Genomic DNA, 17,329 nt, shown 5'->3' with positions numbered 1-17,329 from the left:
CAATTTGTACCATAAATTATGGATATCAAGTACTCATATTGTCTACAACAACATGATGGCTAGCCACTTCATGTAAAATGGGAGGTTTGTCATGCAAATTCTCCTATTTTGCACTCCTATTTATTTGGCCACTTCAATTTAGCCTATAGCATTTTCAAACATTTTCACATAGGTCCTATTTCATAATTTCACCCCCTTTTTCTTATGGAACAAAAATTAACTAAAATTGTCGGGTTCTATCTTAAGCTTAGGCTTTCTAGAGGCCCACTAACATAATTAAACCTATGCCAACATTCACAAGATTCCCGAAAATTGGGGCGTTACAATATTTTAAACAATAAAGCTTACCTTCTTATTTAACCCAAAATTACTTTTGAAATAGCAAAATTATGTTTCAATAATAGATGAACTAAGCTCCCAAAATAGCCTACTTGAAACAGAAAAGTTAGAAATTCTGAGTAAGTTGTAATTGTAATAGCCCAAATTTAACCGGGCCTTAAAACCAAATGAAATAAATAAATAAATAAATAAATGATTGTTTATTTAACAGTCCATATAAAGTCCAGTTTACAAGAGCCCAAACACAGGCCCAAATACCTCAGACCCGTTATACCCAAACAGACCGGCTACAGCCCAATAGCCTAGACTACCCATGTACCCAAATACACCCGTAGCCCAACTTAAACTAGACAGACCCAGGACTAAAGTGGCCCAACTGGCCCAAACCATTACACCAAGGCAGGAAACCCTAGGGTTTCTGCCTTCTTTCTCCTCGAGCCGTCACCGTTTCTGGAAAGTTCGAGGAGCGTTTGTCCAGCTCCCAAATCGAGGCCACCATTCAAGGCGTTGTCTCAGGGTCTGTCAGCGTCCCATCAACGCCTCACCGTCTCCACGAATCCTCACCACCAGGCTTCATGCCTCTATTAACGCCAGCAGCCCTTGAATCACTGAGATCCTCGCGGTCACCTGCAAGAAAAGGAAAGAAATCAAAGCAAAACTACAGCAAATAGATTAAAACAGGGTAAGGAAAGAAATCGAAAGATTTCTTTCCAAAATAGGCAGTAGATTAAGGCTATAAAGCCTTTTCTCAAATTTGTAAAAAGGGGGACGATAATACACAGAGAGATAGGGAAAAACACACCACAAAAGCATTGTACACCAAACATTTGCAATAATATTTCAGAAGGTGATTATTTTTTCATACCTTGTTTTCTTTTCTCTTTTACGAACATATAAATTGTTTTTTTTTAAAGTAACATTCGAAAGAAAAGGGAGTTACCTGTGGAAGGACGAAGGTTTTAGACCCTCAGACCACCGTGTACGACGAAGCGTGGGGCGCGTGTAGGACCGATGACCGGAGCGTGGCCTACGGAGGCCAGACCCAGAGCTCTTCTCCTCTCCCCTCTTTCAGAGGAAATTTTAAAGTTTTTTTTAACTCGGGTTTCAAATGAATATAAAACTAAAAATTTGGCTTATATAGCCTTAACAGAACGACGTTGTTTTAGCTTAATCCAATAAGCTTAAAACGTCGCCGTATTAAGACTAAGGATCCGCGCGTTGACCCGATTACCCGGGAAGGATCCGCGTGTTTTTTAGGATTGGGTTAATTACTCAATTGGTCCTTCCACCTTTTTTGTGTTTATAATTATGTTTTATTTTATTTATGATCTAGCCCTAATATTTTGTTTCAGTTTTGATTTAGTCCCTGCCATAGCTATTTTAAGTCCAGAGTTAAAACGCTGCCGTTTTGGGAATAGGGCGTTTTGTCCAATGAGTCGCTTTCGTTTTATGCGTGTTTTAATTAGGACCTTAATTCAGCTTTATTTTTTTAAAATTACCTGTAATTTTATTGAATTTCAAATCTAACCCTATATATTTATTTCTATTATTATATATATAATTTTATTATTATTATTATTATTTGTTTTATTTTTAACCTTATTTTTATATTATATATTATATAATTATTTTATATTATTATTATTTATTATATATTACTTTTCACAAAATATTATTATTTTACATTATTATCTATATATTATTATCATTAAAGGTTTTAACTTGTATTATATACTTATTTTATGTTAATAATTACTTTACTTATATTCTATTATTATACATTTTGAAGATATTATAATATTATAATTTGTATAATACGTATATTTCATCATTAATTACTTATTTTATATTATTCTAAACTTATATTTATATATATATATATTATATAATTATTTTATTATAAATATAAATTCTTTTACATATTTGGTATTTTATACATTATTTTTCTAAACCAATATATATATTTTTTATTTTATATATAATTATTATTCTTTTATAAAATTTTGTTATTATATATTGTATATTAAATACTATTTTAAAATTATTATTAAATATCATATTTTATTTGTATTATATGTATATCTTGTTAACAATTACTCACTTTATTTTATATTTTTATATATACTATATATACTAACTCTTTTATATTTTTATATTGTATATATCATTTAGGTATTAAATGTTATTTTATAATTATTATTTGATGTTATATTTTATGAATGTGTATATTGATACTATATTACCCTTTTTTATATATATATTAAATTGTATATCATGCATTTTTAATTATTACTTTGTATGTTTTGCTTATTCATCTTCAATATATGCTATGTATATCTTTGTACATATGTTGTTAAGATTTGCTATATTTATTTTTTATACGTATGTATCTAATGCATGATTTTTATATTATTGCTATCATTTTGTTTAAATGCATGTTTTATTTACCTATTACGATAATATGTTATCATGCATGATTTATAATGTAATGCGATTCCTCATGCATCAATTTTCCAAGTTTTCAAAAAATATAAAGGCAATGCTTGGCGTTTGGAAATTTCGAGAAAAATAGTGTCCTAACTTATTGGGTTGCAACTTTTCTCGTTGAGTTCGAATAGTTAAGCACCCTTCTAAGTTTTAAAAGTTTTCAAAGTGCAAGCGACTGTCTTGGAATTTCAAGGTGATGTATCCTAACTTCTTTGGATATGGCGCTTTGTTGTTTCAAGATAGGGATTTTCAAAAGGCTAGCTTGGTATCAATATTTTGATACAAGTGAACCCCAATTTTCAAAATCAAAATATTTCAAAGAGGATTGCATCTTAAAATTTTTAAATTTCCGATATTAGAGACATTTGATAATTAATTAGGTACCAATTTTGGGCGTTACGAGGGTGCTAATACTTCCTAAATGCGTAATCGACTCGGACCCGTTCTTTTATTTCGTTGACCAAAACTAATGATTTTAAAACAAAATATTTTAAAGGTGATCCAATCACACCTAAAAAGATTGGTGGCGAGTCCGTTTTCATTTTTTTAAAAAGTCGATTCCTATTTTCCAAAACTCGATTTAAAAAATGGTTTCGACAATAATGATTTTCAATGTTTTGAGCCACAAATTCTTAAGCTTTTGGTAAATCTTTCGATAAAGCGAAAGTTCTAGTTTTAGAATTACATTTTACCTTTAAATTAATATTCTTAAAATTGCAAAATATTTGAACAAGCATAGAGTTTTGATGGCTTAAAACGAGCCAAATAATCATGAAAATTCTAAAATATAAAACACAATTTTTTTATTTTATTTCATTTTAGTATTATTGTTATCCAAATTATGTTTTATTAAATTAAGCATCATATTATATTATTTTCAAAATTTTTGTTGAATTTTTATTTAAATATATTACAAAATTGTAGAATTATCACACGTGTTAAGGTACTCGATAAGTTTTTCCACTATCGAAATGCCTTGGAATCGAAATACCAAACCGAAACCAAATCAAAAACCCAAAACCAAAACTAAAAGTGAAAGCCCAAACTGACACCGAATCTAAAACTCCAAAGTGAAAACTAAACTAAAACCAAAATCGAAAACCCAAACTTAAGGCTTTTAACATATTTGGTAACTAAATTTAAGGCTTTTTAAAACCATTTATTGTTTCTCATTCTAATCGAACTTTAAATGATTTCTCTGTATGAAATGTGATCTTTCCGTTGGTCTGCTTTTTCTAGCCAAATTGAATTACATCTTAGATGAACTAAGCTCCCAAAGTAGCCTAATTGAAATAGGAAACCTAGAAATTCGAGCAAATTGCGGCGATTTGTAATATTTTAGCACCAAAATCTTAAGCTTTTAGTGATTGGTTTTCATAAAACAAAATCTCTAGTTTTAGAATAACATTTGACCTTTAAAATAATATTCTTAAAACCGGAAAATATTTGAACGAGCATAGAGTTTTGATGGCTTAAACGAGCCAAAAATAATGAAAATTCTGAAATATAAAATACAATTTTTTTCATTTTCATATTATTGTTATCAAATTATGTTTTATTAAATTAAAAGTCATATTAAATTAATTTTCAAAATTTTAGTTGAATTTTTTATTATATATATTACAAAATTATAAAATTATCACACATGTTAAGTTACTCGGTAGGTTATCACACAATTGAAATGCTTTGGAATCGAAACCCCAAACAAAAACCGAATCCAAACCCCAAAACCGAAACTGAAACTGAAAGTGAAAGCCCAAACCAACAACAAATCTAAAACTCCAAACTGAAAACTAATCTGAAACCTAAGTTGAAAACCCAAGTTAAGGGCTTTCAACATATTTGGGTAACTACATTTAAGGCCTTTTAAAACCATCTATTGTTTCTCATTCTTGTCGAAGTTTAAATGATTTCTGTTGTAATGAAATGTAATCTTTCCATTGGTTTGTTTTTCTAGCTAAATTGAGTTTTGTCTTAGATGAATTAAGTTCCCAAAGTAGCTACCTAGAAATTCTGAGCAAATTGTGACCATTTGTAATATTTTGAGCCCCAAAATCTTAGGCTTTTGGTGATTGGTTTTCATAAACGAAATTTCTAGACCTTTAAAATAATATTCTTAAAACCAGAAAATATTTGAACAAGCATAAAGTTTTGATGGCTTAAACGAGCCAAAAAATAATGAAAATTCTGAAATATAAAATACATTTTTTTCCATTTTATTTCATTTAATATTATTGTTATCCAAATTATGTTTTATTAAATTAATTTTAAAATTTTTTGTTGAATTTTATTATTTATATATATTACAAAATTGTAAAATTATCACACATGTTAAGTTATTCAGTAATTTATTGCACAATCAAAATACCTTTGAATCAAAACCCCAAACAAAAACCGAATCCAAACTCCAAAACCAAAATTGAAATTAAAAACCCAAATCGACACCGTATTTAAAACCCCAAACCTAAAACTAAATTGAAACCTAAATTGAAAACCTAAACTTTTAAGGCTTTCAACATATTTAGGTAACTACATTTAAACCATCTTACATATTTATATATATATTTCTTCTCCTTGAATTTTTATAATATCTAAACTTTTCATGGGTTACTTTTTATTATTTATTGTCACTCTCTCCTCTCAAATAACTATTATCGATACTTACAAACGTATATTTATAATTAATAACTATTAATTTAATTGAGAAATTGTTAGATACATGTTATTTAACAATAAAAATGCTATCAAACTTTTCAACTTCTTAATTATTAAGGATAAAATTTAAATTTATACATAAACTTTAATTTAATGTGCAATTGTATACATGAACTTTAATTTGGTACAACTATACATGTGAAACTCTAATTGTGGTTCAAATATATACTTGAAACTTTAATTTTGATTTAATCATACACATTTAAAGAAATATATACATCAAATTATTTTTATTGGATATATATAATTATTTATTGGATATATATAATTATTTATGTATGCAATATATAAACATAAAATGATGTTATATAAATAATTATACTAATAATTTATAAGAATTGGATCAAATTAAAATTTTATATATAAAATTACACAAAATTAAAGTTCATATATACACTTGCACATTTAACTATAATTCATGTATAATTTTAAGATTTATCCCTAATTATTAAATATAAATATTGACATCTGTTGATCCTAGTTTTTATGTTTTATTTACTTATTCATTCTCAATTTTTGAATTGTAGTAGAGATCAATATTTGTATTCATGTGAATTTTTTTATCCCATTTTAAATTTTAGTCCAGAATTACATAAAAATGAAGAAGATCGAGAATGTTTCGTTTTCTAGATGAGTAAGCATTGATAGAATTTTTAGAGACTAAAAAAATGAAGAAATTGTAGTTCTTTTAACACAAGCATTTAATAGTCGAATCTCAAAATTATTGTTCTTTCTCAAATTTCAATTTGATTTTTTATTGGTTATTTTCTCTTTTTTGATCAAATTAACTTTTCTATTTAGTTTATTAGCCAAAAAGTGAACTTTTATGTTATCTTTATCTATTTATATATATTGTGGGTGTGCCTCGCTTTTTTGGGTAAACCAGAGAAGAAACATAATCGGTCACAATGTTACGACGGATGTGGCAACGTGTATTCAACTTAAACTGGATTTCTTCTCTCAGTTAAACTCTATTATTTTTTTCCAATTAAACTTTGAGTAAGTCTAGGAATATTTTAGTCATAGGGTCTTTGTATTTAGGTTTTGAGTTTTGCTCTTTGAGATTATTTTTTTCATCTTGTACTCTTAGATTATTGAAAGTTTTATTTACTTGTGATTTTTATCCTCTTCGGAATAGTTTTCCACATAAATTTTGTGTGTTCAATCTTCTTTATTTTTTCTATTTTATTGTTTATACGGGTCAATCCCAACATATATATATATATATATAATCGAACTTCTAGGGAGAATAAAAGAAATAATTAGAATAAAAAAGACTATTCACTTTCATTTAAAAAATGCCAATAGAGCAATCTTTGATATTTTAGTGAAATTTATTACAAATATTCACATTGTCACTATTTTTTTTGAACTTTAAGCCCTGGATCCTAACCGAATCTTGGACCCTAAACTTTAGATTTAGGGTTAAAAGTCTAAGGTTCAAGGTTTAGGGTTTAGGATAAAAAAAATTACCAACATGATGTGTTAATGGCATAAAAAAATATTGAAATGACATTAAATAATTGGTAAGGGATAGAAGAAGATGTATAGCATCATTTCATACAATCCTTTCTCATATATATATATATATATATATATATATATATATATATATTCACATTGGAATCATGTTTAAATTTTATAAATATCAAGTAAATTAAAATTATTTAATGTCTTTTAATAGTCTTATTATTTTCTACTATAATCCATCTAACTCCAAGAATATGATATGAAATTTATTTAGAACACCTCCATCAATTTTATTTTTAATAATTGGGGAGGAATGTGATTGCTTGGAATCGAACCTGACTCTCATGCCTATAATATAATGTTCTTGTCATTAGGCCAATAGATTATCGGCCAATCAAATTTAAAACACGCATGTATTTATCACACTTGTTTAAAAAATAATAATCTTATTAAATTTTAATGCCACTATTTATTTTTTAAGTATTGTAAAATTAAAAAAAAAATTAAATTTTGAATTATAATCTAAAAATGTACTGTGCAAGTAACTTCGGAAGTTCAAGACATGGTGTTTATTTTGACTTTTGACTCCAATCGCAATCTCAATATCAGCCAAAATTAAAGTGTTTGTATTATTCAGATACAAATTTCACGATTATCCTACGTGGCAGATTCTAAGAGGATCACTCTCAGTATTTATCCGTATTCTATACCTACTTTAACCCACAGTGATTAAATCCTAGTTATTAAAATTTTTAAAAAAAGTTTAAACTTACTTAAATTATATCATTTTTTTTAAATTGGTACCTAAAATTTTTTATCACAATTGATTCCTAAACTATCGTTATATCCAAAGTGATACCTAAACTATAATGTCTTTCCTAAATTGATACCTAATTTTTTTTGGGTCACAAGTGGTATATAAACTATATTCGCAACCAAAATTTGATCTAACACCCAAATTACTCCAGTGTAAAAAAAATCTCTTAGCCAATTATTTTGTGACACGTGCAATTTTAATTAAAAAGTTAAATATTATTTAGTAAGTTTTTTTCTTCACTTAAAACTCTAATGACAAAAAACTTAAGAACTTGTCGAAAAACTCATCCAAACTCAGTTTTTGACGACAAAACCCAAATCCTGGCAAGCTTCATTTCTTTTTTTAGGCTTTGATTTCGATTCATTTTCCCCTAATCAAAACTTGTGTATTATTTTTTTTAAAAATGATTTTTTTTTATTTTCTATACGCTTTGCATAAAATAGGTAATGTTAGGTGAACCTTTATAATAACAAAAAGTACATACAGAACATGAAATCTAAATATCGAGAAGAAGTTGAATAGAACAAAAATGATAGGAGGGTTGCAAAGAGAAGTTGCCTAACAATTAAAAACAAGTGCATTAAAAGAGATTTTTTTTACTGCTAAGGTAATTTGAGTAACGAAGTATAAATTAAGTATTATTTTGAGTAATGGAATATAATTTAAGGAGTATTTTGTAATTTAACCCAATTGAAAACCCTGTTTTTTTAAAAAAATCTAATATGGAAAATGAAAAACCCCGAATGAAAACGCAGGAGAGTTAAAGTGGTTAAAACATAAAACGACTTTGCTCATCTCTCACTCTTTATAGTATCTGGAAAAATAAGTTTCTCCATTGCTAGATCTCTTGGGATTTAAATTCCTCTTTTTTATATTTATCTTTATTTTTATCTTTTTCAAAAATAATTCTCTTGAAAAAAAATCTGATTCCGATTGATTAAAACCAGTCATGATTTCTTCAAGCAAGATCAAATCCGTCGATTTCTACAGGTTCAGATCTCTCAGTTCTCTTTTTTGATTCGTCAGTTTTTTTTTTCTAGTAAAATTTCTGATTATTGGCTGAAATGAAGTTAAGTTAGTTTAATGGATCCGAGCATTTAATATAGAAAAAGAGCAAAACTAATCGCTGTTTGCTATATTTGGGTTGAAATTTTGTTTATTTATTTACTGGAAAATGAAAAACAAATATTACGTTCTAGCATTAGATTGTATTCCTGTCAATAATTTTGGAGAAACTTCTTGTTTGGTTGCTAAAATTTGATAGTAATTTGGTGAATGAGCTTAAATTCTTTTTTATGAATATTGTTTGCTATTTCGGTTGAAGCACATATAGTGGACTAAATTATCTGCTGAAATGCTTAGGGTTTTTACAGGGTTTAAGTAAATGTTATAATGATACTTGTGTTTTATTAATTATTTTTTCATCTATGTGCAGGAAAATCCCTAGAGATTTAACAGAGGCATCTTTATCCGGTGCAGGGTTATCCATCATAGCTGCATTGGCTATGATGTTTTTATTTGGAATGGTAGGCAGCTTTTCTATTTACTCAAATTTGATTTGGTTTGGCATGTTGGTTGATTTTAAATCCCAAACAACACCTTTGCAACATCCTTCTATCGTAATATTTGTTGCCATTTCCTTTTCTTTTCTCGGATGATACTTATCAGATATATTTTAGTTCATTTGTTCTACTTTTTCCTTGAAATGAAATTGATTCCTCTGTTCTTTTCCTCTACGCGCTTTAATCCATTAAATATCTTTTGCAGGAAATGAGTAATTATTTTACAGTCAGCACCTCTACATCTGTTATTGTTGACAATAGTTCTGATGGAGACTTTCTACGCATTGATTTTAACATGAGGTGCACTAACTTTCTGTAGCAATCTTATTTTCAATGTTCTCATTTGTGGCTAATATTATGGAAGGTCCAGGTGAACTTCATGTCAAAAGTACAAGCAGAGTGTAATTGTATTTTGTAGATTGAGTATGTGCTTATATAAGCTTTTACTGCTTGCCTTAATTGATACTGATGGCACATTAGCGTAATGGGCATGGGTGGTTTGAACTGTGTTAAATTCCTAGTGATGAGAAATGTACTTACAATCTGGTAAATCTCACATTTCTTTTCAATTGAGCTTAGCATGAAAAGAGATCCCCCATGCAATTGGGGTCCTAACTCAATTGCAACATTCTTGCTTGACTAGCACATAAACAGTGAGATCCATTGCATTATGGTTCTGATGGTACTTTATACTGCTATTGAGATTTCTATACAGATTCCCCCACGCTTTTTTTTTCCCAAGAAATGTTGGGATTAGATTTCTGCATGTAAATCAAGATTTATTTGATCATCTTATATGGTTTTTCTTCTAAACTGTTGTAGGTTGCTATTCTGTTGGTTATCTTGATATGCATGTATCTTTTCATTTCTGTAATATCCTTGAACGTAGTTTGAGCTTTATTTTTAATGATAGATAATTATGTTGGCTGACTATTCCAATTGATCTCCAGTTTTCCAGCGCTCTCATGTGAATTTGCATCTGTTGACGTGAGTGATGTCTTGGGAACTGTAAGTACCTATATTAGTGTTTCAATTGCTTAATTTAATTGAAAAAGCAAAATGCTTCTGTTTAGTACTAAATCTTTTGCAAGATGATCCTTGCTTTGCTCTGAAGCTTTTTTACCAAGCTTAAAATTGCACTTTAAATGCCCAATATAGAGTCTGTCAGAAAACTTTAAGATGAGCTAATACTGTTGTGCCCTATATATTTTGAATTTCATATGAATGTATTTTTTATGCTAAATAAAATGAAGTACATCACACCATTTTATGCTGGATATTGTTTGTATTTGACAGTAATACTTTTCATATTCATTCTTCAAGAAGCCTGAATGTTTTTCCTCAGCAGCATTTACCATTCAAAGTTTGGTCCATATGACTAAATTTGTGTCTTCTATTTTCAGAACAGGTTGAATATAACAAAAACAATCCGAAAGTTTTCAATAGATCAACATTTAAGACCTACTGGTGCTGAGTTTCATTCTGGACCTGTTCCACATTCTGTTAAGCATGGAGATGAAGTTGATGAAGAAACTGTTGAGGGTGCTGTACCATTAAATGGTGTTAGCTTTGACAAACTTTCACATGTGTAAGTGGATTAATTCAAAGTTTCAAACCATTTAATTTTGTGTATTGTGTTCCCACTTGGATCTTTCTGCTAAATGCCAATTTTGGTGATACCTCTATGTACTTGATTTGACTTTTTATTCTTTTGCAGGTATCCAATTTTAGTTGTAAATTTTTTGCTCCTTGGTGCTACTGGAGTATTCGCCTGGTAATCTTCCATTAGCATGTGTGATCTTTTGTCTTGAAGATGCTTGCAGAAAGTACTATTGTCTAACACTTGGCTACATACCGTGGTCATTATACACAACTTTTGTTATAGTCATATGATTTCCAATTCTTCTCTTATTAACAATCCATTTTGTGACTTTATGCAGTTCATTTTTATTTTAATAACCCTCTTTTGTTTCTTTTGGATTATTTAGCATTTTAATGACTCCCTAATATATTTTGTGATGTGATATTTTCTGTAGTAGGACCTTAGTTTCTGTGTCATCCTTGAAAGCAAATGCATGTTTGTCTACTTATTCAAAAAGAGCATCCAGAAATAATTAGACCCTTGTCTCACCATTTTACTTTTACGTTTCAGAAACCATCATGGGAGAAAACTGCTAACATAATAAGGCAGAGGTCTGAGCATTCATCATTTCTACTCCATGGAGTAAATTTATAGATAGTTTATTGGTTTGGCATGAATTTTTCACCCTTGCCTTTTACAGATATGATCCAGAAGCGGATGGGCGTATTCTTCTGGCCAAGGTTGATTGCACTGAAGAAGTTGACTTGTGTAGGAGGTATTTCTTTGTTTGATGTTTTCTCTCATGTAAATTAATGCTTTCTTGTTTGAGAATACGATTATACATCATTATTTGACCTCCATATTGTTGCCTTTCAGTCTTTCTGATATATATATTTAAACATTGCTTTCTTGCTTCTAGTATAGGAATAGTCCCAAATGTTGCATCTTTTTCTTAGCTTTATCATAAGTTTAATCTTCTCTCTTTATCTCTTTCTTCCTTTTCTGGCACATTTATTACTACTATGCTCACTAGGTCTATGTTCTTCATACAGGCATCACATCCAAGGATATCCATCCATTCGTATTTTCCGTAAAGGCAGTGATCTGAGGTAAGAGGAAGTATTATAGTACATATCCTTTTTCACCCTTATGTAAATGACTGAATGTCCTCCCCATTTTTCCACATTCTTCCTCTTCCTTTTCCTTATGTTGCTTATATTCCAGTATGTGAAACTCATTTATGTACTATGTTTTCAGGCATGTGTTTAACCCTCCACTTTCCTTTGACCAACTAGATGATTATTACATTCTTCTAGGTTAATTAGTGCTGCTGAACCTTATGTTATATGTTCAATGTGGATTGACCTTTTTTTTGTATATATTTCAGGGAGGACCACGGACACCATGAACATGAATCTTATTATGGAGATCGTGATACAGAAACCCTGGTTAAGGTACACGACTAGTTTTGAATTGGCTATTTGCTTTTACAGTTCAGTTTTAGAAATCTTATAAGATAAACGTGCATGCATGACCTAATGCAGTTGTCTGTTTCTTTCAGGCGATGGAAGATTTGGTTGCTTCTATTCCACGAGAGAACCAAAGGCTGGCTTTAGAGGATAAATCCAATATAACAAAACGACCAGCACCATTGACGGAGGATGCAGAATTGAAGGATATGTCCGTGTAAAGAAGGTAATAATCACGATACTAAATTAGAAACTGACCTTTGGATTTTTACTTGTAATTATTTTGTCCAATCGTTTATGTTTACCCTTGAGATACATGAGCCGTGAAATGTTGTTATATCCTACATTACTAGAACTCAAGTGTCAGTGTAGGATACGGTATGTGTCTGACACAGGTATGGTCAGATTATCTAAGGTTTTTCATGTATTTGGAGGTCATATTCCCATATCCATGTGTCATACATGAGTGTCGGACATAGGTACTTTTACAAAATAAATAATTGGAGCAACAGAGGTTACATAGTCTCTTTGATCTCAAACTTTTGCCAATTCAGAACTGTTTTACTTCATATACCTCAAAGTATTAAGCGACTTGCACTTTGCAGGTTCCCGGCAATCTTATCATCTCTGCTCGTTCAGGAGCCCATTCTTTTGATACTTCTAAAATGAACATGTCTCATGTCATTAACCATCTTTCGTTTGGTAAAACGATTTCGCCTCGGTTACTGAGTGATGCAAAGAGATTAATACCTTATCTTGGGAGAAGCCATGACAGGTTGAATGGTCGGCTGTTCATTAATCACCGGGATTTAGATGCAAATGTTACTGTAAGTTTGTTCTTTTATACAGTCCTTTCCTTCCAATTATTTATCTCTTTAAGTAACATGGTTGACCATGAGCATTTTATACGCATCTTTGTCAAAGCAAATGATGTTTTATCTCTGTGGCTGAGTAAGATAGGCATTGACCTTGGTTGAGAATAAGAAATCCTTATAATCTAAAACTCGTAAATGAACGTAACTGATCATCTTTCTTCACTTCATTTTCAGATAGAGCATTACCTTCAAATAGTCAAAACAGAGGTAGTTACAAGAAAATCTTCTCGGGAACATACGTTAATTGAGGAATATGAATACACCGCCCACAGCAGTCTGGCACAGAGCATATACATACCTGTTGTGAAATTTCATTTCGAGTTATCTCCAATGCAGGTTATTTTCCAAACTGCTTTAATAATTTTTAACAAAGTTTTTACCTTCCATTCTTCTTGTTTTTCATTCGTTTTTCTGTATGCAGGTTTTGGTAACAGAGAACCCAAAATCGTTCTCACACTTCCTCACCAATGTCTGTGCTATAATAGGAGGTGTTTTCACGGTTAGTATCTTAGCAGCATGTCCCAAACCGCCATTCTTTTTTACTTTTACACGAAATCCACGGTCATTGGTGTTTAAATTTGCAGGTAGCTGGGATATTGGATTCAATATTACACAATACAATTAGGTTGATGAAGAAAGTAGAATTAGGGAAAAACTTTTGATAGAGAGGTTAAAGAAATGATGTGTAAAGAAAAAACTAATTAGTGGGGATTATTTTAAGGAAACAGAATGGGAATGTAGCCCTCTTTTACGTATAAAAACGAAACCCAAGAGTTCTATTTCAAGTTGCAGTTGGAAATAATTTCGGTATAGATCTTTGAAATCCCCCATCATCAATGCAACAACTTTGCTTCTTTCCCCTTTGAGAAAAATGTGGAGATTTTCTCGGCCCAATGTTGAAAATATTTGGACATGGGTGACTCTAAATTGCGGTGTGGCCATGATCTAGTTTAAAGTATTTGTATGAACCATTAAAATTTACAGAAAACAAAGAATAAAGAAAGAAAATATTTATTATACATTACTTTTATATTTTATGAATCACTTGTAATAAAATATTATTTATTTTTGTATTTATTTATATAAAAGAAAAAGTAAATATTTTTATAAAACAATAAAATTAAATAATAGTGTAATTAATTATGAATTTAAAATTTATTTTATTTATAATATATATTATTTGTATTTGTATTTACTACGTAGAAAAGAAAAGAATAATGTAAGAAGAGAAGAAATTTTTTTTAAAATGATACATGTCAAACTCAGTTGTTGACACATGTCACTAATAGACATGTAATAGAAAAGTTGATGGAATGATTGGCAAAAGGATGTGATTGGAGTTATACTAAATTTTGAGGATCGATTAAAAATTTGATTGATTTTGGGGCCATTTGATGGAATTAATATATATATATATATATATATATATATATATATATATGAAAATTAAAATTAAAATTAAGATCTTTAATGAACGGAAAGGAAATTTCGCAACCAGAATTGAAAAATTGTTATATGTATCATTTATTTTGTATATATATATATATATATTAATTTTTTAATTATATCTACACTCACCTATTATCACCTAGTCTTATTTGTATACTTTTTAAACTACATCGATTTTGACAAAAGAAAAAAAGAACTCACTCATAGTTTACAAAATAATTTTTCATCAAAGAATATTTAACTATTCAAATAAACTCCACATTTTTAGTGGAAATCAAATTTTATTTAAAATAAAGATTAATTAGATTTAACTTACAATATAAATAAAACCTATTTAAGAAAGATAGAAACAAATTTTTATCATATGAAAAGAGGTTACCTTAATCAGAGTTGAGAGTTTGATCCTTACTCTAAGAATAAAAAGTTTTAAAATTCATAAACAACATCTACCTCTTAATGGATCTATTAAATGCGAAATACTAATTATTGGGCTCGTTCATATAAATGTATTGGAAACTAAAAAAAATGAGAAAGGAAGCTGGTATCCCAAAAGGTATAAAATCCATTTATTTATGTGTTTACAAACAAGTACACACCAAATATTATACACACTATATATAAAGCTTATTCCTTCTGTTTTTCTTTAACAATCAATAATCAAGAAAAAAAAAAACCCATTTTAACCTAATAGACACAAACTGAGGCAAATCAAACAAAATAAATATATCAAAAAAATTAACAATAGTAGTAATAAAGGAAGAACTCCCCACTTAGAACCCTAAAACAAGAGTTGAAGCCACCAACATTGTTCCCATTGTAGTACTCATCCACCTCAAACAAGTTGCAACATTTGGTGGATGTGACTCTTCACTCGGTGCCGGTGTCGGGTTAACCTCCACTGTCCCCGTCGGTGGAGACTCCGCAGAAGGTGCCGGAGATGGCGGCATTACGTTGGTCGAACCGGTTGGTGGAGGAGAAGGAGCATTGGTTTCGTTTACGGGTGCTGGAGACGGCACCATTACATCGACCGAACCAGATGGCGCGGGAGAAGGAGCGTTGGTTACGTTTGCGTTGGAAGAACGGTTGGTCCGATCAGCTAAGACGACGACCACTAACTTCTCGTCCTTTTGGCAATTGCCTTTGGTACCACTGATGAAATGGTATGGCCCTGAATGATCCAATGAGAAAACAGTGTGGCCATCGGTGTATTTGGACCAGGGTGACTCTACATTGCAGTTCTTGTAGGCATCCTCACTCACATATAGCACTGAATCTTCGTTTGGTGCGTAGTTAAACACTGTGGCATATCATCGCACACATACATTACAATTCAAACAAAATACTTTAACATTATACTAGTCCCTATGCTTATATAAAATTTGAGATTTTAGTCTCTATACCTTTAGAAAGTTAAAATTAGATCCTTTTACCTTTTAAGGGTAACCTAATCAATATGACAAATCTACGAGGTTTTAGGTTCAAATATTATCGTATGCATATATATTTTTAAATTTTATATAAAAATAAAAACACTAAAAAATATTTGTTATTTTATAAAAATAATGGGTTTTGACAATTTCATAATTAAGTTCGGACTTGATTGTAAGAAATAATTAAACTATTGAATTATCTTTTTAAACCTTATGACTTTTCTTTTTCTCAAATGTGTTCTTCAAAATGTGATTTGTATAGTGGATATTAGCAACTTACCAAGTGAGTCACCAATCTGAAATCTGTTGTGTTCAGCCCATTGATTGTAAGTTTGAGCATTGGAGCCATTATGAAGACCCCAGTTCACTTGGAATTCTCTTGCATAACCCTTTTGAATCATCATCATCATCATCAAACAAAGCAGCCCCACTGCTACAAATCCTTTGCTTTCATAATCTAATGTTCTCAAAATGGAGTTTGCCATTCCTAAAACCAAAACAAACAAACAATGACCCTATATGTGTTTTCAACCAAAACAAACTGAAACTTTGGTGACAACAATGGGTGCCTATACCAGGGTTTTTGTAGGCCAACTTGCATGAAAAGAAATTTAGGGTTAATTGCACCTGATGTCCTCAAACTATAGCTCAAATTCTAAACTCGTCTCAAAATTTTAAAATATTTTAATTGAGTTCTTAAAATATTAGTATCATATCAATTAGGCCCTTTTGTCAGCTTAGCTTTTAGCTTATGCATTGAATTATGTGCGATATGACATGTGGCATATTTAAAAATGTGTATTTATCGCATGGACACCTTAAATCTCATGCACCCTTCTAAATTTTAATGAGATTGTTTTTTTTTTCAACACGTTAGATTCAAGTTGTTTACATAATAAGTACACACATGTTTACGTATTTTAAATTCACTCCATGTTAGATCTAAGTCAGCATTTAGTGCTCGAGCCAATGGAAGGACCTAATTGATACGAAAATGATACTTTAAGAACTCAATTAGAGCATTTTGAAATGTAGGGCCACTTTAAAATCTAATCTATACTTTGAGAACATATTATGGAATTAACCCAAAACTATATAAACTGTGGCTTACAAGCTTTTGTTTCTTTTCCATAT

General features: G+C 30.0%; 2 protein-coding genes across 2 annotated transcripts; one reads left to right on the top strand and one right to left on the bottom strand.

Annotated features, from left to right (window-relative positions):
• The first annotated feature begins 8,572 nt into the window (after nt 1-8,572).
• LOC108450014 (protein disulfide-isomerase 5-3-like) lies at nt 8,573-14,118 on the top strand. The gene is given in 17 exon segments (XM_017747432.2): nt 8,573-8,818; nt 9,264-9,354; nt 9,596-9,690; nt 10,341-10,398; nt 10,794-10,978; nt 11,108-11,130; nt 11,133-11,164; nt 11,543-11,583; nt 11,673-11,747; nt 12,025-12,081; nt 12,360-12,426; nt 12,534-12,624; nt 12,627-12,667; nt 13,047-13,268; nt 13,491-13,652; nt 13,738-13,815; nt 13,901-14,118. Coding segments are annotated over 17 exon segments (1,437 nt in total). The 5' UTR covers nt 8,573-8,777; the 3' UTR covers nt 13,979-14,118.
• Nucleotides 14,119-15,307: 1,189 nt separating this feature from the next.
• LOC128288898 (early nodulin-like protein 3) lies at nt 15,308-16,761 on the bottom strand. The gene is made up of 2 exons (XM_053024966.1): nt 16,476-16,761; nt 15,308-16,062 (listed from the first exon to the last, which is right to left on the bottom strand). The coding sequence occupies exons 1-2, from the start codon at nt 16,678-16,680 to the stop codon at nt 15,536-15,538; spliced, it is 732 nt and encodes a 243-aa protein (XP_052880926.1). The 5' UTR covers nt 16,681-16,761; the 3' UTR covers nt 15,308-15,535.
• Between the last annotated feature and the right edge of the window lie 568 nt (nt 16,762-17,329).

The sequence above is a fragment of the Gossypium arboreum genome, unplaced genomic scaffold, assembly GCF_025698485.1.
Source record: "Gossypium arboreum isolate Shixiya-1 unplaced genomic scaffold, ASM2569848v2 Contig00320, whole genome shotgun sequence".
NCBI lineage: Eukaryota > Viridiplantae > Streptophyta > Magnoliopsida > Malvales > Malvaceae > Gossypium > Gossypium arboreum.
This window is presented reverse-complemented; position numbering and strand designations above follow the sequence as displayed.

Excerpts from the sequence above, each read along its gene's own strand:
- LOC128288898 (XM_053024966.1), bottom strand. The coding sequence starts at position 16,680 with ATGGCAAACTCCATTTTGAGAACATTAGATTATGAAAGCAAAGGATTT. Across the intron at positions 16,063-16,475 it reads TCAGATTGGTGACTCACTTG|TGTTTAACTACGCACCAAAC; the intron begins GTAAGTTGCTAA and ends GATATGCCACAG.